At 47.1% G+C, this 22,174-nt stretch overlaps 1 protein-coding gene across 1 annotated transcript in view; it reads right to left on the reverse strand.

Moving 5' to 3' along the window:
• The window catches only part of IL1R1 (interleukin 1 receptor type 1), a 96,916-nt gene that overhangs the window by 39,292 nt on the left and 35,450 nt on the right, over positions 1–22,174 (reverse strand). The window contains 3 exon segments of the mRNA XM_047781349.1: positions 1,892–1,958; positions 4,902–4,966; positions 7,678–7,827. Coding sequence (XP_047637305.1) covers positions 1,892–1,952 — 61 coding nt within the window. The 5' untranslated portion in view covers positions 1,953–1,958; positions 4,902–4,966; positions 7,678–7,827.

A 22,174-nucleotide genomic window follows, 5' to 3' on the forward strand; every position in this document is an offset into this window, starting at 1 on the left:
CAACAGTCACAGTGATCAAAGAGTAAATTTTAAGGTCTCAGCTAAACATACTCTTCTCTTTATCTGGGGTTTGGCCCCCCCACCACTCCACCAAAATTGTTCTGATCAAGGTCACCTATGACTTTCATATTGTAAAACCCAATAAATAACACTCAGACCATCACCTCACTTAACATATCTGCATCGGACAGGTGTCCTTCTTATCCTTGAAATACTTTCTTCAATTGGCTTTCTGGCCACTTGTCTAGCTTTCCTCCTATATTTCAGGCCAGTCTTTCACTAGTTCTCAGGGGAGTGGGAGCCTGACCACCAATCCTAGGAGGCCTGCAGGGTTCAGTCCTTGAAGTTCTGTTCTCTTCTAACCACGCTCACTCCCAGATGGCCCGATCTTAGTCTCTAGACCAGCTGCTTGCTAAAGTCTCCAATTTGTCACCTCTAACCCCCAGGCTCCAGATGGCTTAGTCAACACTGCTATTTTTACATCTAATGGACAGCTAAATGCAACATGTCCAGTCTGAACACTTAACCTTCCCCCACCCTATCAATGGCAACTCCATCTTACTCGGGCCTTTACCATTAATCATCCTTGATTCTCCTCTTTCTCTCACACCCACATCCAATCTATCAGAAAATCCTGTTGGCTGTCCTCAGAATATATGCACATTTTGACCACTCACTTCTCCTTACCACCCTTGAATAAGCTACCATCATAGCTTGCCTGGATGGTTCCAGTGGCCACCTATCTGGCCTCTCTGCTTCTGCCTTTGCCTCCCTATGATCTGTTCACAGTTTAAGAACTAAAATGAGCCTGTAAATGTATGTTAGATCACCTCTATGGTTTTAAGGGGGGAACCCAGGCAGTCTTCCCATTTCACTCAGAGTACAAGGCAAGATCTTTAGCAAGGTCGACAGGACTCTACACGATCAACTCATCACCATCCCCCATTACCCCAGTGACCTCATCCCTTTTCATGTCCCTCACCTTTCAGTCTGCTCCAACTGCACCAGATTTCCATTCCTGGAACGTGCCAGTACTTGTGGCCTCAGGGCCTTGGTACATGCTGCCTAGAATATTTCCTCACCCCCAACCTTATAATCTGTATAGCTCCCCTCTCCCCCAGGTTCAACTCAAAAGTCAACTTTGTGAGGCCTTTTCTGGCCATACTATCAAAAAATTTAACCTTCTATTTACCCCAATCCCAAAACTTTAACCTTCCTTTCCTGTTTTTTTTTCTTTCTATACTTATCACCATATGATATAATCTATGTTTACCTATCACTGGGAGACATAACATATGTTTACTTTCCAGTATACTGCCTCTCTCCCCTACTAGAAGGTAAACCCATGCAGGCACATATTTCTGTCTGGATTATTCATCACTGCATCCCCAGAAGCTAGTGTCTGTCACAAAATAGGGGTGCAAAGGCATCTTCAGCAAGAGAGAGGAAGAGAGAAAATGGACAGAGAAAACAAGGAACAGTCCCTTGATTTCTTGATGGCTTTTAGCTGTGGGTTCATAAAGACTGCATTTATCACTTTCTCCGAGGCAATGCCAGGATTTCCCGTATTGTACTCTTCCATCAGCTACAAAGTGGCAAGAGGCCCGGACTAGATATTGGAGATTTGGATTGAGTCTCTTACTCTGAAACGAGCTGCATGACCTTAGGTTCTTAACTTCACTGGACCTCAGTTTCCCAATGCGTAAGTGAGAGAAGAAGAAGTAAAGATAGGAAAGAGTGTGCAGCATTGCAGTTCTGTGACCAGAAGGCTCTATTCCCAGGAGCCCACAGACACAGGTAAGAAGAAGGACTCTGTTAGGGAAAGTATTCCTGTATGCTAAATAACAGATTTTTCTCATCAGACAAAAACACAAGGAAATCCTTAACTTACCAGCCTCCAGAGAAGACATCAGTACAACTATGAAACAGGCAAGCCTGAGTAATACTTTCATATTCTCCTGGAGAAACAGAGGAATGAAGAAAAAATTTTTAAATGTCACTATCCCCAGCCCCAAATATATAAAACTATGCACACTGATTCCCCACCTGACCCCACCCACACCAAGTCACACTAACTGGTTAGGCTCCCTACATCATTCATATGATGTACTTTCTGAATGGAAGTGGGGAAGAGGAAGATAGAGATTTTTGATAGAATTGGATACAAACTCACCCAACTTAAGATTAACAAAATTTCCATCATCTTTCCAATATTCATTCCATCTGAGCTTCCAAATCTAATCTACACTACACGCAAAGCAGACTACTTACTAGACCCTAAACCATCTGGCCTCTACTTACATGGCTTTGTTCCCCACCCACTGCTGAGACCACCTGCAAAGTCTCCCCATATTCCCAGATCCTGCTAAAGGTCACACCATCACTGTGTGAGGTAAGACACTAAACCAGTGGTACAAAACAGGATAACTGTACAGACATGCACCAAAAAGATTAAAAGAAATAACAGTAAGTTAAAATTGGATCGGTTCTTATGGTTGGTTGGTTTTCCCCTTCTTTGCGGTTTTTCTAGCTAAAATTGCTACAACAAGGATGTATGAATCTTATCACAAAGAAAAAGAAGCAAAAACAAAACTTCTGCAGCCCCTCAGAATAGTTTAGAGGCCACATCAACATAGCATCAGCTACAACGGGCATCCATCAGCTGTAGGGCAATGTATGAAAATGAGTTCCTGGTAGCCTATGGTTTTAATTTCATAACATACAAGGCGGGGGGGTGTAATCAGATTAGGCACTTAGCGATGCTGGAAGGAAAACATGCCCTGGCCTTATCCATAAAGTCCCTAAAATAATATCCATTGAAATTGAAAAAAAAAAAAGAAAAAAAAAAAAAAAACTAAAAAAAACTACTCCATTTTACCTCCCTCTCTCAACTGCTCAAGCTCAAATGAAGTTAATGTTCATGTTTCTGAATGTTCCATCTGCTGCTCCTGAATGGGATCTTACAATTACGTGCTGTGAATTCCAATCTCATTCTTCCAGTGAGCTTTGGCACAAGTCTATCCAAAGGCACCTGACTTCTTCACACTCTATAAGCCTCAAACCAAACTCATTCTCCCCACCAACCTGCTCCTCACCCCAGTGGCTGGCACAGCACATACCTACCCACCCAACAAGAGACCTGGGCTTAGTGTCCTGATCTCTGGCCATCTCCAGAGCTGTCCTCACCAACCCTAACCAATTCATCTCCTGATAGCATCAAACCTGTCCAGTTAACTCACACTCACGATGGCTGCCTCTTTAGTTCAGCAATCACCAGCTCCTGCCTGGATTAATTATGCCAACTGCTTCCTTACTGGTCTCTCTGCCTATGAACCTACTGCTTCTATCCACTCCAGAGATCCTGTATGGATTCACAAACACCTTCACTGGCTCCCTGTGTACTCCAAACAGTCCACACCCCTCAGCAAAAGCATATAGGTCCTCTGTGCTGAGCCTCTGACCTCTCCCTCCAGACTCAATCCTCTGCCTCCCTCTCCCTCAGCCCAGTCTGTGGGCATCAGCCCGCACCTTGCCCTCTTCTCCACCCCAGAAACCTTGCCTTTGCTGTTTCCTCTGCCCATTACCTGGTGGTCAAGGTACCTCCCGGTCCATCAGGTCTCAGCCAAGGTCATCCTCCTCCCACCAGCCCCAGGGAGCCCCCAGAATCCTTGCCTGGCTAGGTTTTCCTCCCCTGGGCCCCCACAGCAACCTGTGTTAATGCATAGCACAGGGCTGCAGTTATCCCAGGACAGGAAGCCTCGCAGTTCAGGAACCATGACTTGCCTATCACTGCACCCACGACATCCAGCAGTGCCCTGGCGACTCAGAAGCCCCTGGTAAGTGCTCACAGAGTAAGTGAAAAAAAAAATGAATAAATAGCTACCCCTGACCTTTGGGACAATGTCCACGATGTTCAGAACAGGCCACATCATTTCATGTTTTGAAAAAAAAAATCTGCCCTTTTAGTTGTTTTACAGAAGTTGAACTTTGCCTATATTCTTATCTACAGTTATAAGGTAATTGCAAGCACAAAAACATTTTAACTAAGACATCACACATTCAGACTCTAATGACATGCAATCATTTTAATACTAGCTGGAAACTAAGAAGTGGTATTAAAAGGTATAAAAAATGTTACAATGTGCTTTTTAAACACAAGCAGACCTCACTTTATTGTGCTGTGCTTTATAGTACTTCATAGATACCATGTTGCTGTTGTTGTTACAAATTGAAGGTTTGTGGCAACCCTGCATGGAACAAGTCTATTGGCACCACTTTTCAAACAGCATTTGCTCCTTTCCAATGTCTATGTCACATTTTGGTATTCTCACAATATTTCAAACTTTTTCACTATTGTACTTGTTATGTTCATCTGTGCTCAGTGACCTTTGATGTTACTATTGTAACTGTTTCTGGAGTGCCACAAACCACGTCCATATAAGACAGCAAAGTGAATGAATACATGTGTGTGTTCTGACTGCCCCACCAACTGGCCATCCCCCAGTTCTCTCCTGGGGTCTCCCTCTTCCCTGAGACACACCAGTGATGAAATTAATAATATTACAATGGCCTCTCAGTGTCCACATGGAAGGAAGAGTCCATCGAAGGGGCAAACTTCATTGTTGTCTTAAGAAATTGCCACAGCCACCCTAACCTTTAGCAACCACCGCCCTGCTCAGTCAGTAGCTGTCAACACTGAGGCAGGATCCTCTACCAGTAAAATGGTTATGACTCGCTGAAGGCTCAGAGGACGGTCAGCACTTTTTAGTAGTAAAGCATTTTTTAGTTAAGGCATGTGCATTGCTTGTGTAGACATAATGCTACTGCTCATTTAATAGACTAAAGTATAATGTAAATCTAACTTTTATATGCCCTGGGAAATTAAACTTCGTGTAACTCACTTTCTTGCAATACAAGCTTGACCACGGTGGTCTGGAACCAAACTCGCAATATCTCTGAAGGGTGCCTGCAAATGCAAGGGAAAAAAGACATTCAAAGCATTCATGACACCCCCATTCTAGTCTCCTCAATTTACCCCCAGCCTAAGGACAAGGATCCCTACCCCGGATGGATTCAAGCTTCACACCCTACTTCAGAGCAGTAAGACCACATTCCTTAAAGATCCTGTCATTTTTCTCATGTAAATTAGCTTTCCCCCAAATTAGTCTACATTAAGAGTATTATTATCATATTTGCCTTTAAACTCCATTCAGACTATGAGATAAGATAGAAGGCTTTGAAGTCCTGCAGTCTGGCTTATTTCCTCTTTCTGTAAACCCAAAGATGTGTGTTTTAAATCTCTATGATAGAAGGAAGAAAACAAAGGGTTTAAAACGTTTCCCAATTACCATTGCCATTACTCATATTAGTTTATTAAAAATGAAATAAAGACGCTACGAAATCGACTGACCTCTGCCAGTTGTTAGTTCACTGAGCTGCAGGCTCTGGCTTGTTGTGTGAGTAGGCAGGGAAGAAGACAGGAAGGTACCAGGCTTAGTTCATACAGTGTCTCAAGATATAATTCCCAATCAATGGTGGGTAAACCACATTCAATAAATGCACATCTAAGGCCCGTGTGATCATGGACATAGCTCCTCCTGGGCCTCAGTTTCCACATCTGTCCAGGTGGCAATGCACTGGATGACCTCAGACCCCTTCCTAGCTAACAGCCTATAAAACATGGAAGCCCAGCACCAGAGGTCTGGGTGTTACTTTGCCTGCCCTGGAACTGCTCTGAAAAGAAGCAGGGAGGGTGGCAGAGGCTCCTTGCCCTCAGCAGGGAACTCTCTGAATCCTTATCAGCCCCCAGGATCCCAGGGCAAAGGGATCAGCATCAGGCCATAGGATAGGGGTTAAGGGTCACATGCCCTAGGGAGTGAGAACAGTGAAGAGGAAGCAGGACCACCCAAGACCAAATTAAACAGGTTCCCAACAAAAATTAACAAAAGCACCCTTATGCCCTAAACACAGAAATTCCAAGGGTGAAGCCTAACTTGACTAGCCCTCACCCTGCCAGCCCTTGAAAGGCAGGAAAATCAGGAAACCCCTCAACATCATTTGTGTTTTACTGTATGCCAGGCAGAGTGCTAGTGCCAGGGACAAAAATAAGTTCAAAAAAAATTTTAATTAAATGAAATAAAAAGAAACAAAAAAATAAGTAAAATATGAAAGGAGAATCTACTCTTCAAGATGGTCACAATTTAGGTATCAGCCACATATGATCACAAGCTACATCCCACAGACCCATCAATGGCACATCAGATAAAAACTCAGCCTCTGTGTTCCAGTTCCCCCTTTCAACAAAACGAGGATGATGATAACGGTATTTGTTCTTGAAGCCTGTTATGAGGATTAAAAGAGTTGTCATATATGAAGGGCTAAGAACACTGTCTGCCAAATGGTCACAGTCCTATCATAGCTGTTATCAATCACCGCACACTCTGATGACAGATGTAAGTTTTGCTAATATTTCTGTTCCCTGAGGAATCAACAACTGTACACTAAAGTCTACTACATGTATACTTGGTCCTGGGGGGAAAACTAGCAGTAATGACCCAGGACTTGGCTCATAGAGCTCACCAGCCAGCAGGGAGAGTGGCCATAGAGTCACACCATGATGCCAGACTGTCCATGGGGAGAGAGGTGTCCTGGGCATGAGGGAAGAGGAGCCTAATATGGACCAGGTGATACCAGAGCCTCATGGTGCAGAGAGCATGGGGGAAACCCATCACATTCTGGAGCATAAATCAAAAGCAAGGTGGCAAGGGGCAAAGCTGGAGAAATGGAAAATGCCAAGGACGCGAAGGGCATGGCTGAGGAGCTGGGACTGCAATTTGTAGAAGACAAAACAGTCATGTCAAGATTTTAAGCCACAGGGTGTTGTATGATCAGATTTTCATTTTTGATGGAAATTGTGGCATCCATGTTAATAAAAATGGAAGATGGGGGGAGGTGAGGAGAAAAGGCCACCAGGGAGGGGCTGCCCAGATGAGTGGCAGTGTGGGTGTGAGACGGCCAGACAGAGAGACAGAAGGGGGCACATCTAAGACCCGCTCAGAGACAAGTGAGGAAGGAAGGAGTGACTGAGTGGGTCTGGGACCTGCCACTCGATGCACTCATGTGGGACCAGCAAGGGCCAGGGCAGGTGAGGAGGGCAGGTGCCAGCACCCACACGGCCCAGGAAGTGTCACTCTCTGTACCACTGGCCTGAGTCTCCTGGGACTAGGGGACAGAAATCGAGAATTTGAGAGCAAGGTGAAAATTAAGTGAAATGGGGACACACCATGATGGAAGATAATATAAGAAAGGGAATGGATAGACAGGTTTGACTGGGTCAATTTGCTGTACAGCGGAAATTAGCACAATATTGTAAATCCACCACACTTCAGTAAAAAAAAAATTTTGACTAAAAAAATTTAGTGAAATGGAGAAGGGACCTGGGATGATCTGGAATTGAGACACTCAGACCTGCTCTGGGAACCACTGTCATATATATGGTCACAGCTGTGGGTAGTCATCAAAACATAGTCACAGCTCTGGCTAAAGGGGAGGCGACTCTCAATGGGGCCACAGACCCCCGCTTCAGGAATCAGATAAAACCATGGGGCTGTTCCAAGGAAAAATGTACTGCCAGAAATAGAATATTCTATATGCCAACAGGAGATGGTCCAGAACTACCTGAAACAGGTTGAAGGACTTCAGCTGTTGATGAGGAAAAGGCCGGCAGGCCCCTGGGGTGAAACAGCCCAGTCACTGCAGAGGTCCCTTCCTGCAGGAAGTGGCCCTGCTTCTCAGGAGGGTGTCACCATCTTGAAGGGGTGCATCCACCTGGGGAAGGAAGTGCACAGACCAGCATGAGTTTGAACGAAGAGGGTTAAGTCATCCACCACTGCACAGATCTCAAGGCCTCCAGAAAAACAAACAAGCTTACAAAGATGAGTCACTTGTTGAAAGAGCATGTGTTCCACAGCCCTTTGAGAAAACAGTTTCAGAAAAATCAGTCTGGGGTGAAGAAAACAGAGGTTGACAACCCCTGGTAGGTTTGGATTAAATGCACACACTTGGTAATTTGCTGCACACAGGAATGAGTCCAACCCCCTTGGAGAGCCCACCTCTTAACACACCTCGGGACTAATGTTCAGAGAAATGCACCAGACGCCAGGAAGAAAATGTCCAGGCCCTGTTTAAGAACAGACACCCTTGGAATACCACTTAGCCATAAAAAAGAAGGAAATAAGAGTTCCCTTCATGGCTTAGCAGTCAAAGAACCTGACTAGGATCCATGAGGATCTATGTTCGATCCCGGGCCCCTCACTCAGTGGGTTAAGGATACGGCATTGCCAGGAGCTGTGGTATAGGTTGCAGATGCGGCTTGGATTCCGCATTGCTGTGGCTGTGGCTGTGGCGTAGGCCAGCAGCTGTAGCTCTGATTCGACCCCTAGCCTGGGAACTTCCATATGCCTCAGGTGCAGCCCTAAAAAAGCAAAAAAAAAAAAAAATGGAGGACATAATGCAACATAGATGCAACTAGAGATTCTCATACTAAGTGAAGTCAGTCAGAAAGAGTAAGACAAATACAAACACCATATGCCGTCACTTATATGTGGAATCTAAAATATGGCACAGATGAACCTGTCTACAGAACAGAAACAGACTCAGACATGGAGAACAGACTTGTGGTTGCCAAGGGGGAAGAGGGAGGGAATGGGATGGACTGTGAGTTTGCGGTTAGTAGCTGCAAACTATTACATTTAGAATGAGTAGGCAATGAGATCCTACTGTACAACACAGGCAACTATATCAGTCTCTTGGGATGAACCACTGATGGGATATAATGTGAGAAAGGGAATATATATATCTGTATGAATGGGTCACTTTGCTGTACAGCAGAAATTGGCACAACACTGTAAATCAAGTAAACTTTAATTAAAAAAAATTCTTTAAGAGAACAGACACCCTCTCTGAATCCTCATTCTCCTTTATACCAAGCATATTAAAACATCTGCATTCCAAATTACGTAATTTGAGATAAACTTCAAAAGGCTGATCTGGGATCGCCCTGCTGTTCCATCCAGTAGACATTTCACCATTCATTCCCTGACATTGCAGTTTACTTTTAGTATTTTGGAGTCTAATATTTTTTTTCCAGGTCTGAATCATTTCCTTAAGCCACTGAGAAGCTCTGTAAGGCCTCAGTATAAGGTCTCTTCATGCCCAATGGATAAAACTGCCTAATTCAATGCCAAACCTTCTGTGTAGACTAAGTGCCACTCTTGTCATGCACTTTGTCCTTATGAGCAAGTACAGGGCATCACATCCAGATGTCAGAGCTCATCCATGTGAATCCTAACAGGAGAGGAGATCAAAGACAAGTCTCCCAGATGTTCCCATCCCCAGGCCCAACTCAAGGCCCTCCCGACATCCAGAGTGTTTGCAACTGATGGGAATCCTGCAGCAGACAGTATTGAGGAGAAATTAAATGGAGGGGGCAGGCACATGGCACAGATATCTTTGGAAAATCCAGGCAACCTGAAAAGACACCAATCACCCACGTCCCCCTAACCACTTCACTTTCCCTCTTCCTCTTTGCACCAGAAACTTTTCAAAAGAAATTTCACATCCCCTGCTGAAGGGCCTGCTCTCTGCTGCCTACTCTCTGGGCCCCTATGAAATGCATTGCCCACCACAATACCCAAGCACTGGACCTTCCCCCAGACCCCATCCTATTGGATGGCTCTGCAGCACGTGGCCGACAAACCGCCCCTCCTTGATTCCTGGGATGAGGACCCACCCCCTTCTCTGTCACCTCCCTGGCTGTTCCCTCTCCTCGCCCACCTGTAAGCCCTGCGCCCTCTGCCTCTGCGGCACCTCTACGCTGCTTCCCAGGACTGTCACAGAATTCAGTCCTTCCTAGTTGGCTGGCTGCTCCTGTGACTTCAGACCAGCTCTGAGTGGATTCTGATCCAAAGCCTCTGCCAGGGACCCCTGCACATCCACCTCCCCTTCCACAGCCAAGAATGCCAGGTCACACAGGCTCTCCCAAGCGCTGTGCACTAGGTGCCTCAGATGTCTGTGCTGGCACACAGGGCTGTAGCCACCCTGGGTGACTCCCAGGTCCCTGGCCTTCCCTTCCTGGTCACGGGAGAAAGGCACAGAGCAGACCCACTGCCTCCCATACTCCTGTTCATCCTGCACCTGCTAAGGGCTAAAAACACTGCAGGAGGAAAAGGGGAAGGAAGAAGAGAGGGAGGGAATCCACCCACCCACCATCTTTGCACTGGATCAAAAAGAGACCAAAACTCACTTAGAATCAAGGGGGGAAGGATGTGGGTATCATGTGTGAGTCAGAGAGCAGACATTCAGGGTAGCCATCACTGGAGGCTGGAGACAGTTGAGACTCAGACTGGAGAAGGTGGACTGCTACTTAAAGCGTGGGACAAGGCGCTCACACCTGGAGGGTCAGGTGGCCCTGAGGAAAAGCACTTTAATGCCAGAAGGAATACTGGGTAAACATCACCCCCTTATCCAGAGACAACTCAGGAAAGTCCATGGTGAGTTTTGTTGTTGTTTTCTTTTTTTTTTTTTTTAATTTTTACAGCCATGCCTGTGGCATATGGAGGTTCCGAGGCTAGGGGTTGAATCGGAACTGCAGCCACTGGCCTATGCCGCAGCCACCACCATGCCAGATCCCAGATGTATCTGCCACCTATGCTGCAGCTCATGGTAATGCCGGATCCTTAACCCACTGAGTGGGGCCAGGGATCAAATCTACATCAATGGATACTAGTCAGGTTCTTAACCCACTGAGCCACAACAGGAATGCCCATGATAAGTTCTGAAACTGGTTTGTAGTAAAACTCAAAATACCCTTTTGGAAAATATCAACAACAAAAAGTCACTGATTTATTCCACAGTGTTATTTTTCAGATAAATTTTCCACATAAAATAAGACAATTACCTCCCCAATAAATTAACAAGCAGGGACACACTGGCCCCCTTCCCACCTGGGTGCAGTGATGCCTACATTATGTAAGGAATTTCCCAGACTTGCTACCACCCTCTCCATAGCAACTTCCAGCAGACGTGCAGAGGCTTAGCAGTGCACTGAGGTTCCGAGGCCTGACCCAGGACAGTCATGGGGGGCCTGGGGCAACTAGAGGTCTAGGCTTGTTACCCGCTTCCACCGGCTGGCTGTGCACAATGGTGTGCAAACAGGGGGCACGGCTTCTATGACGCTCACTGAAAAAGTGAGCTGCTGGGAGCTCCCCAAACACAGGGGCCATTGCTTTTTGGTGATAACATCTGGAAAGCAGTCCATCACAATATGACTACTTGATGCATGGAATGTACACACGGAGCTACTGGTTTATGAAAGATAAAGTGAAAATGCAAATTTGAGTCATAGAGCAGTTTCCTACTAGATCCAGAATGAGATATTGCAACATGAGCTAAACAACAAGAACAGAGATTAGGTATAAGAATTTACAATGAATGGACTGGCCCCTATCAAAGCCCTACTTCCCAGAGGACTGATTTCACCCACAGCACTTTCCTGCCACTGCAAGAAATTCCACAGCCAGTGCAGATGCAGGAAAAGAGACAAATGGGGGAGAGAGGGGCTGTCACAAGAACACATGGGGTTTCCTCAAGGCCCAGGCCCCCAGGGCGGGGGAGGAGGGCATTTGTTCCTACTTTGCAGCTACAAAGCATCTATGAAGGGCCTCTTATTCTTGGGGAATTTCCTATAACCTTGAGGAATTTCCTTCTCATTTCTGAGGAATTCCCCCTCATTGTGCCAGGCCAGTGGCCAGGCACGGGATGGAGGTGGCCCACAGCAGACACCCTGGACCCATGAAGATGCCTGTGCTGCGTGGGTCCAGTTCTGGGGATAGTGGCAGCAGAGGCACATGGCTGGCACTAGGCGGGCAGTATACAGGCTGCACAGTCCCACCCGGGGTCCACAGGGCGCAGTGCCCAGTGGGGCTCATGCAGTTTGCATCTGGAGTAAGCTCCAAGCCTGGCTCCCCTCCCTGCCTGCCTCCAGCTCCATGCCATAATGTGGGGGCCCTGAGCAAGTAGAGAACAGACATCCCGATATGGCGCTGGCCACACTGCAGACCAGGGAGGCACCTGGGCAGTGGAGTCCACAGTGGACAACCCAGGAAAGAGGCCCCAGAATCTCAGTCCAGGCTATTTGGGCAGGAATTCCAGGGCTCCCGGACCATCTGATGGCTCTCAGAGGAGCCTGGGACTGGCTGAGAAGCAGGGCAGAACCCTCCAAAGCACAGGGCCTGGGCGGGACCGCTCTTGCCTGGGTCTAAAGGAAGTTTCTGCAGAAACCCAAAGGGAGAAAGATGACGGCATTCAAGGGCCCCTCCCTCTTCCAGGGGCCTGAAGGAGCACAGCCCCCACTGCTTGAATGCAGAAGGAAATCCTAACAGTACTTTCCACATTTCCACCTCACCCAAACTCACTCCCCTCACTGAGTGCCTCACAAAGACACAGATGGCATCATGTAACACAACTTCTCATCCCAATCCTCAGTCCACAGGGCCTGCAAGTCTATCAGACACAAGGGAGAAATATTCAGAGAATGAGGCTCCAACTAATTCTCCTGTAACTAAGACATGACAGTGGATGAGTTCCTGGGAAAAGCAGGGTCCACAAAGCAGGTTCTTCAGCTCATGAGATGCCACAATCCATATGTTCTACAGAAAATGAGGGCAAACGCATGAGGAAAGGGTTACAGTATTAAAATGAAGCTCGTCATTATGATCTTCACCTGTTACAAATATTCAACCAGCTATTCCACCGTCAATATGAAGACCCTAAATGCCAGCTTCAAAGACGAAGCAAAAAGGAACTTCCTTATAAAGACACATGATGGTGGGAAAGACCTCAGAATTCTCTATTTACACAAGTCCCTGTTTCTATTTTTTGTTTTGTTTTTTTGGCTGCACCCATAGCACGGCCTGTGAAAATTCCTGGGCCAGGGATCAAACCCACACCACAGCAGCAACCTAAGCCACTGCAGTGACAATGCCAGATCCTTAACCTGCTGTACCATCAGGAAACTCCGAGTCCTTGTTTCTTAAACTAGATCCACACATCCTCACAGAGAAGCTGCAGACAGCCAGGAAACTCAGAGTCTATCTTTCCAGGGTAGTGATTTCCCCTGAAGACTTTTGGGGGGACGGGGGAAGAGTTATGATTTTTGTATTAGAGGCGACAGGGATATATCATGAAGAGGAAAGAAAAGTCTCCAAGAGAAAATAGTTTCAAATGATGCAACTGACAAGGGTTTAATCTCTAAAATATACAAACAACTTATACAACTCAACAGCAAAAAAGCCAACAACCCAATGGAAAAATGGGCAAAAGACCTGAAGAGACATTTTCCAAGGAAGATGTACAGATGGCCAACAAGCACATGAAAAAATGCTCAACATCCCTGATTATTAGAGAAATGCAAATCAAAACTACCACGAGATACCACCTCACACCAGTCAGAATGGCCATCATTAAGAAGTCCACAAATAACAAATGCTGGATGGGGTCTGGAGAAAAAGGAACCCTCCTGCACTGTTGGTGGGAATGTAAAATGGTATAACCACTATGGAAAACAGTATGGAAGTAACTTCAAAAACTATACATAGAACTACCATATGACCCAGCGACCCCATTCTTGGGCATATATTTGGACAAAACTTTCCTTAAAAAAGACACATGCACCCACATGTTCATTGCAGCACTATTCACAACAGCCAAGACATGGACACAACCTAAATGCATATCGACACATGAATGGGTTAAGAAGATGTGATATATATACACAATGGATAACCACTCAGCCATAAAAAAGAACAAAATAATGCCATTTGCAGCAATGTGGATGGAACTAGAGACTCTCATACTAAATGAAGTAAGTTGGAAAGAGAAAGACAAATACCATATGGGATCACATATCTAGAATCTAATATAGGGCATAATTGAACCTTTCCACAGAAAAGAAACTCATGGACTTGGAGAATAGACTTGTGGTTGCCAAGGGGGAGGGGGAGGGAGTGGGATGGACTGGGAGTCTGGGATTAATAGATGCAAACTACTGCCTTTTTGAATGGATAAGCAATGGGATCCTGCTGTATAGTACTTGGAACTATATCTAGTCACTTCTGATTGAGCATAATAATGTGAGAAAAAAGAATGTATACATGTATGTGTAACTGGGTCACCTTGCTATACAGTAGAAGATTGACAGAAGACTGTAAACCAGCTATAATGGAAAAAATAAAAGTCATTATAAATTTTTCTTAAAAAAGTCAAGTCTCCAAGAGATAAAACATGAGGCAAAGAAGGGTCCCTTGAGGTGCTATCTCAGAGTGCTGAATTGAGATTTTACTCTTCATTTTATTTATTTATTTATTTATTTATTGCCTTTTGTCTTTTTAGAGCCATACCTACAGCATACGAAGGTTCTCAGGCTAGGGGTCTAATCGGAGCTGTTGCTGCTAGCCTACACCACAGCCACAGCAACACCAAATCCAAGCCACGTCTGTGACCTACACCACAGCTCACAGCAACATCGGATCCCTGACCCACTGAGCAAGGCCAGGGAATTGAACCCACAACCTCATGATTCCTAGTTGGATTCATTTTCACTGCGCCATGACAGGAACTTCTACTCTTCACTTTAGAGCGGACTTTTAGAGGCAAACTCTGAGAGGCACTGTCCCATGTGAATACAGCAGTCATCTCGATTCAGTCACATGGAAGCATGGAGCCCCCACAGACTCACAGCCATGAGGCCAGATACACAGAGCAGCCCAACCCTTAAGACAGAGGGGGCCCCAGGATAGCTCCATATGCAACAAGGGGAAGAGAACATGGCCATGACTGCCTGGGAGTCACCACAGTGGCCCCCAATGCAACATGACTGTTCCTGTTCTGCAGAGATGAACACACAGGCGCCCTAGACCCAGGCTATGCGGTCGGCGTGACAACCACCAACGAGCCCCAGAGAAAAAAGCTTTATGTAATTCTGAGCAAACAAAACCACCCCCGCCACAGAGGCAACAGGAACACTCATCCTTCTAGCAAATCCCAGAAACCCTGAGATGCTGGCCAACTTCCTATAGGTGGAGAGATCCAAAAGCCTAGCTCACAGAGCTATCTGATTTACTTACCCAAACAAACAGGGTAAGGAAAGGTTTTTTTAATCATCAGGGCATAAGGACATGAAGTAAAAATAGCCACAGAGGTTTCCTGTGTTGCCAGGACATATAAGTTATTCAGCTCTTACAAGGCACAAAACCACCAGATTGGTGGTGTCATGTAGGTTCTAAGGGCAAAGGGGAAAATGTGGCACAGAGGGAGGTGGCTGCTGTTATATGAGGACTACAGACAAAATCAGGCTTGACCACTAGACAAGGGCTCCACTTCATCCTGGACAAGAGAAACCAGACCCAGAGATGGGAGGCTCTGGTCTCCACTCCTGGTGCCCTAAGCATGCTGACTTGCTCCTTCCAGCATCCCATTTATCCAGCACAGCCCCAAGCCAGACACCTGCCAAAGACTCTGATCCTGAGTCCAGCCACACAGGACCTGCAAAAAGAGAGAGACTACTGCCTTCTAGTCAGATGACAATGGTCCTGCTTTTTACACCAGGGTTTACAGGGGAGTGTCAGAGGATCAGACAATCTTTACAAGAATCTTCTGGTGTTTTCACTCCGGTGGGTTTTTTCAATTGAAGTAAAACATGCATACGGTGAAACACACAACAAGTCTTATGTGCACAGTTTCATAAACTGTAACAACCTTATTCACCAGGAAAATCCCCACAGGAATAAAGATAATTTCCACCCCTGCTAAAGTTTCCATGTGCCTCTGAGCAGTCACCCCTGCTGCACTTGGCCCCTGCTGTTGTGATTTCTATCACCTCCTCTGTGACCCTCTGACAGTTAACATGTGTGCACCCCGAGAGCCAGCTCCCACCTACTGCCATTAGTGCCCTGTTATTTGGAGCACGTACCTGCAAAGGTGCTTTTACCATTGACTACAAGTGAAGCAGGGAAAGCAGTGTTTCTTAGTGGGGCTAGTGTTTACCATGAGGAAGCATTTTGGAAATTGTGGGGAAGGGGACACTTTGGATAGTCACATAGTGGCGGCGCCTTTAGTGGAGGAGACCGTGCATGTCACACATTGGGAACAGCCCAACCTAGTGAACACCTGCCCCTAGTCCTGGTTGACTTCCAGGCTCCTGCAGACATTCATGCCATTGGGAGCATCATTTATCACTCTGGGAGTCTAGCACCCACTCTATCCTCCACTTAGATAAGATATATTTTGATGGTGCAGTTTCATAGGCACTGAATTTTCCAGGGATGCAATCACCATGAAAACAAGGGAGGATTGGCTTTTGACCACCATTCAGATCTTGACGAGGACTCAGTCCTCACTCAGTGGTGATGGATCTCGACCAGGATGTACCTACTCCATACTGCACGAGCACCTGCCCCTTGACCCCCCTCTGCATAAAGCACTGGTGACCTCATCAGGTCTTGGTATGGCTCTGCCCAGGCATCTACGAAATGAAATACATCATTTTTTTTTTCTTTTTATGGCTGCACCATGGCACATGGAAGTTCCCAGGCCAGGGATTGAATCCGAGCCACAGTCATGACGGTTCTGGATCCTTTAACCTACTGTGCTGAGCTGGGGATTGAACCCATACCTCCTCAGCAAACTGAGCCGCTGCAGTCAGATTCTTAAGCCACTGTAACACAGTGGGAACTCCTGAAATACATCATTTCTACCCAAGTTACTTTACTCATTCTTTACATCCACCATTACATTGATTATTTGGAAATTATGTTGCAGGTTAAGTTTCACTGTATCATTTTGGAATTGTAAAAGGGGTGTTTAAAATATCTGCATTAAAAGAGGGCATTAGGTTACGATGAGGTGAGAAGCACTGGTCTAAAGTGACAGCACCTAACTCTTAACTGAATGCTTGGTCAGGAGCCAGAGGCTGTATATTTAGGGATCTCAGGTTTGGGAAGCCAGCTGTGCAGAGCCTGGAATGCCCAGATGTTCCCCGCTCCCACACCACAGCACCCTGAGTCCTGCTGAAAAGTGGTTACCAAACTGTACTTTAACAGGGGTCATTTGGAGATGGCCTGGAATTTGTTCTTTGTACATCTTAAGTAGGGAGAGAGTTCCTACTTCTCTAGCAGGAGTGCCTTTGCTTCTCCCAATTACTTTTCTCATCTTGAAGACACGGGCAGCTGTGCCCTGCCAGGTGTCCTCCCTCCCACTGCCTGCAGGGAAGTGTACTGCTGCTGTCATCCTTGGCTACCCATTTGAACCACCCTGGGGGCATTAGGGAACACTGGTGTGCTGGCAAACCCAAGATGCTCACCAGGTTTCTCTGCTACCCGGTCCAGCAGCGCTCTCGGTGCCCTGGGCAGTGCGGAGTTGTCAGCAGGGCTGAGCACCTTGCTTTCCTCTGCCCTCACAGCCCCACTGGGGCAACCTGACAAGGTCCACACTGCTATATACTAAATAGGTAACCAACAAGGACAGCACAGGAAGCTACATTCAATATCTTGTCATAATCTGTAATGGAATAAATATATATACATGTGCATATATATAAAGCTGAATCATTGTGCTGTATACCCGAATTACTGTAAATCAACTATACTTTAGGGTTTTTTTTTAAAGTACACAGTTCACTGAGGTTTACCTTTTATACATGTCTAGACTCCACTTTGTCTCCACTCTTGTTTTTCTTTCCTCCCAATTTTAACTTACAGAGTCTGACAAATCCATTCCAGAACAGGGAGGAATGAAAAAACTGTTTCCAATACTCTTGCCTTGTGCATGAAAAGAGGAGACGGCACTGACTCCAAAGGTGCCCCAGTGACCCATGGCCTGGAGTGTGGAACCCAGCCCCCTTCCACACTTGGTGTGAGGTCGCTGTGGTGCCAGAGCCCTCTGCAAGCTCCCGTGTGACTTCTGTCTTTCAAAGTGGCAAGCTGACAGTGAGTCCATCGTGCAGCACAATAAATAACCTCTGTGCACCCTCACGCACCGTGCTAAGGTAGAGTCACCACAATTGTCCAGCTCTGCCACTGTGATCAGTGAAACGCTCTCAGTACAACCTCACCACCTGCTTCCAGGTGGACACACTTCCCACTGACGCATCCCAATCACAGCTTCTCTATCTCTCCTGGTCCAAGGACAAATGGAGCCAGAGTATATTGACAGTGTCCTGCCTGTGGGCAGCCAACATCCCCATACCCTGTCCAAAGGGGCAAATGTCCAAGGACCCCATTATGCAGAGATACCGCCTATGTCTTATGATTTCGCCAAGAGGACTCACATCCCTCAGAGAACACGGATTTGCATCTACCCCATTCACTGCTCTCTCCTCAGTACTTGCAACACCACCCTGCATACAGTAGACTTTCAGTAAACATCTGGTAAATAAGTGAATCTATTATCAAATTGTGTTTCACCAACAGTGAAGAAATTACTCAAGATTCAGAGCTGTAAAGAAAGCCTGGAAGCCACACAGTACCTCCCAGAGCTCCATAGAGCCTAATTAGAAATGAGGGAGGATTTCATCCTGCCTCTGCCAAGGTTGTAGGAGACTGCAACTCAAATATCCTTTCTGGAACAGCAGGGAGGACTGTCAGGTGTGTGAGACACTCCACATGCAGCAGAAAGGCATCCAGCCAATAAGACACAATAAATCAGGGCCCCCACCATCCTTCTCCATCAAATCCCATCCCAAAGGCCCCACGCTTTTGTCTAGCACAAAACTTAAGGCAGGATTCGGATACATAATATTAAATGAAATACTAAATAGGATATAAAATAGATAAGAAACTAAAAGGAGACAGGAGAGGAAAAGATGCCCATAATATGTACACTGAAGTATATGGAGCGATTGGCCAGCAAGGAACTGCTATACAGCACAGGGAACTCTACCCACTATTCCCTGATAATCTATGTGGGAAAAGAATCTGAAAGAGAATGGCTGTGTGTTTGTGCATAACTGAGTCACTTTGTTGTACAACAGAAATTATCACCACCTTGTAAGTCAACTATATACTCCGTAAAACTTTTTTTAAATGACATATCAACATTTTAAAAAGAAAAAGATACCCACAGCTGCACAGCAAATTACATGCAGAAAGGGTACCCACTCTTCCCCCAACATCATACCTGGTTCTCCTCAGTCTAACAGAATCCCATTTTGTGATTGATTTTCCAGGAACCTGGCACTCAGCCAGGGGGACTCATCACAGTCCAGAGGTAGCTGGCTGGCTGCTCACCTTTCCTCCATGGCATCAGTGGCCCAGACTTGTCCCTTACCTTGGTTCCTAGGCTAAAACCACTGAAACTGTAACGTGCCCCATCTGAGCATCTCCTGCCTCCAGGAAACACTGCAGACAACCACCCCTGGGCAGGAATCCACACATCTTCCTCTGTCACAGCACAGAGGAGAAAGCCCTGGTAGGCAGGACCACCAGCAACCATCATGCCATAAAGTAGAAGCCACAGGGTTTGGAGTGCAAAGGTCTCCGGCTTCTTCTGGCACCTCTCTGGGTGCCAGCCCTCCAACGAGTTAGACACCCTGTCTAAGCTGCTTTCTCCACTGTAACAGGAGGGCAATAATTGTATGTCTCTCACAAGACTGTTGGGAGGATAAAAGCGCAGTTAAGTGTAAAGGGTCTTATAAACTGTGGTGTCTGCAGCTACACCACCCAGCATCATCCAACTGGAGAGGCCACAAGTTACCCTGCCCCACCGTGTTTAAGGCATTCATACTTTATCTTCTCAAGCAGACAACCCTTTTGAGTCTAAACCCGTAAGAAGGACACTCCCAAACCAGTTAAACTTGGTCGGATTAAAACGCCTGGAAGCAATTTACAGACACACATGCGCGCACACACCCTGAAACAACCCTCCAGGATGACGGCCAAGTTCCCCAAAGATGGATTTGAACAACTTTTACTCCTGCTTCACCCAAGAATTAACCCCCCCCCCAAACCCACAGATTTAACCGCCGTAGACTTCTTACACAACAAAGTGACAACCAAGGGTAACTCTGAAAGACCTCTTGCCGAGAGCCCCACAGGAGAAAGTGCCACAGCCACAGTCGGTCCCCCGCCAGAGACCCGGCCCGCACCCCAACGTCTTCCTACCTGGGCGGCGTGCGGGGAGGCCCGGCGGGGGGCGCCCTGGGAGCCGCGCGGGCATCACCTCCCCGCTCTCCCGACCCGGGCGCGAGCTCCCAGCCAGCTCCGCCCTCACGCCCGGGAAGTGTGGGCGGGCACGGCTTGGGCTCCAGCTCCGGCTCCTCAAGGGCGGAGAGACGGCGAGGACGGCTCCCACCCCACCCCGCCCGGGAGCTGGAGGACTGTCAGCCCCTTCAGGCGCCGCCCGCCCCGGTCATCCCCAAGGCCCGCGCGCCCCCTGGACTGTGATGGGGCAACCTGGCTACCACCGCTATGGCGGAGGGGGGGCGGGAGCCTGGGCACAACGATGAACGTAGCTCCCGACCCGCTCAGTTCCCAAGCCTCACACAACTCTCACGCTTCTGTCCCCGAGCCTGACTGTCGGCCAGCCTCCGAGCCTTGTGAACTTGGACAAGTAGAGAACTTCTGCGTATCTCCAGTTCCTCTTCTGCGAAAAGAGATCATAAGGGCATCCACCTCTTGGAGGGGTTAGGGTTATTTAAGGACTAATACTGTAAACCAGGGCCGGGTGCAGGGTTGGTATTGGCGTCACCTGCTGCTGCTGTTATGGATAGGCGCCTGGATGGAAAAGCAGCATAGAGCCGGTACAGTGTTGCTACCAGACTTCTCGCCCATGAAGTGTATGTTTTAAAGCTTAAAACCCTTTCCCACCGGCTTGTTTTTAACTCAGAGGAATGCCGCGAGGGTCACACTTTGACCCCATGGCAGTTGACTTGGCTCCAAGCAGTTCTTGCCCTGCCACTCCTGGCCCCTCGCTTGTTTTGAGGACTTCAGGGAGGAGGACCATCCTCCCAGGAGGACATGGGGGTAAATGATGATTGCTTCCTTCCTAAGAGAACACACCACCCCTTCCTGTATCCCTTCCAGGCTGGGCAGGCTGACCCATCCCTTGATATCCCCATCAGAAACTCAAGAATTGAGATAGCCTGGTCTCAGCTGTCCCAGATAATTCTGAGATGGAAGGAAGGATCCCAGAGAAATAGCTCTTCAGCCCTAACACTGCCTTGTGACCTAGCATGATGACCGTTTCTCATTTTTTATTGTATCTGGCTCCAGCGCTCCTATGGTTCCTCTTTCTCAGAGGACAGGCTCAAATCTGGGGCCGGTGACACAGTACTATGAGAACTTACTACGTGTCCCATCTCTTAGCATATTCCTATGTAGTGATGATTCTTTAAACCTGGCCCCCACATTAGAATCACCAGGAGATCTGGACCGCCGGCGCCCAGATCAGTCCATCAGAATGTCAGGGGCTGAGGCTCAAACATCAGGATTTTTTAAGCTTCCAGGTGATTCCAACATGCGGCAAGGACTGCAAACAGGTGTGTGTTCAAGCTCCTACAGGGATGCCCTTCATCTCTATCCTCCACCTGAAGCTCCTGTGTCTGTAATGAAACAGTTAATGAAACTAATACAGGTCCACTGCAGATCTAGCCCAGAACTCTGTCTTACCATTTATTCAATGAATGTTTTATGAAGTTTACAAGTAGAAAGTAAAATTGATTTGTACAGTAATGTAGAAATTAAAATCACACTTTCCTTTTTATTTTTCTTCATATTCTGATGCTTCCTACCTGCCCCTACCCCACTGTTCCTACCCCAACTGTTCCACTAGACACTGGGGCTCCTAGATCCATCTGGGACCCTGAAAGGCCCGCCCCCCTGCCACGTTATGGGGCCCTTCTCACTTATAACCACTGTTCTCCTGGGACCTTGAATTCACCTCCTGCCTCACTCAGCCATGCGGACCACCTACCCCGGCTTTTCTTCCCTGTTTCCTCTCCAAGGTAACAGATGTTTCCACTTGCCTTGCTCTAGCCTGCATCAGAGACTCACCTTCCATCACCCTCCACTCTGGTCTCAACATGGCCCAGATGCTCTGAAAGCCTGTGCTTCAGTTCAGAGAC

This window comes from Phacochoerus africanus, chromosome 5, assembly GCF_016906955.1.
Source record: "Phacochoerus africanus isolate WHEZ1 chromosome 5, ROS_Pafr_v1, whole genome shotgun sequence".
Classification (NCBI taxonomy): Eukaryota; Metazoa; Chordata; class Mammalia; order Artiodactyla; family Suidae; genus Phacochoerus; species Phacochoerus africanus.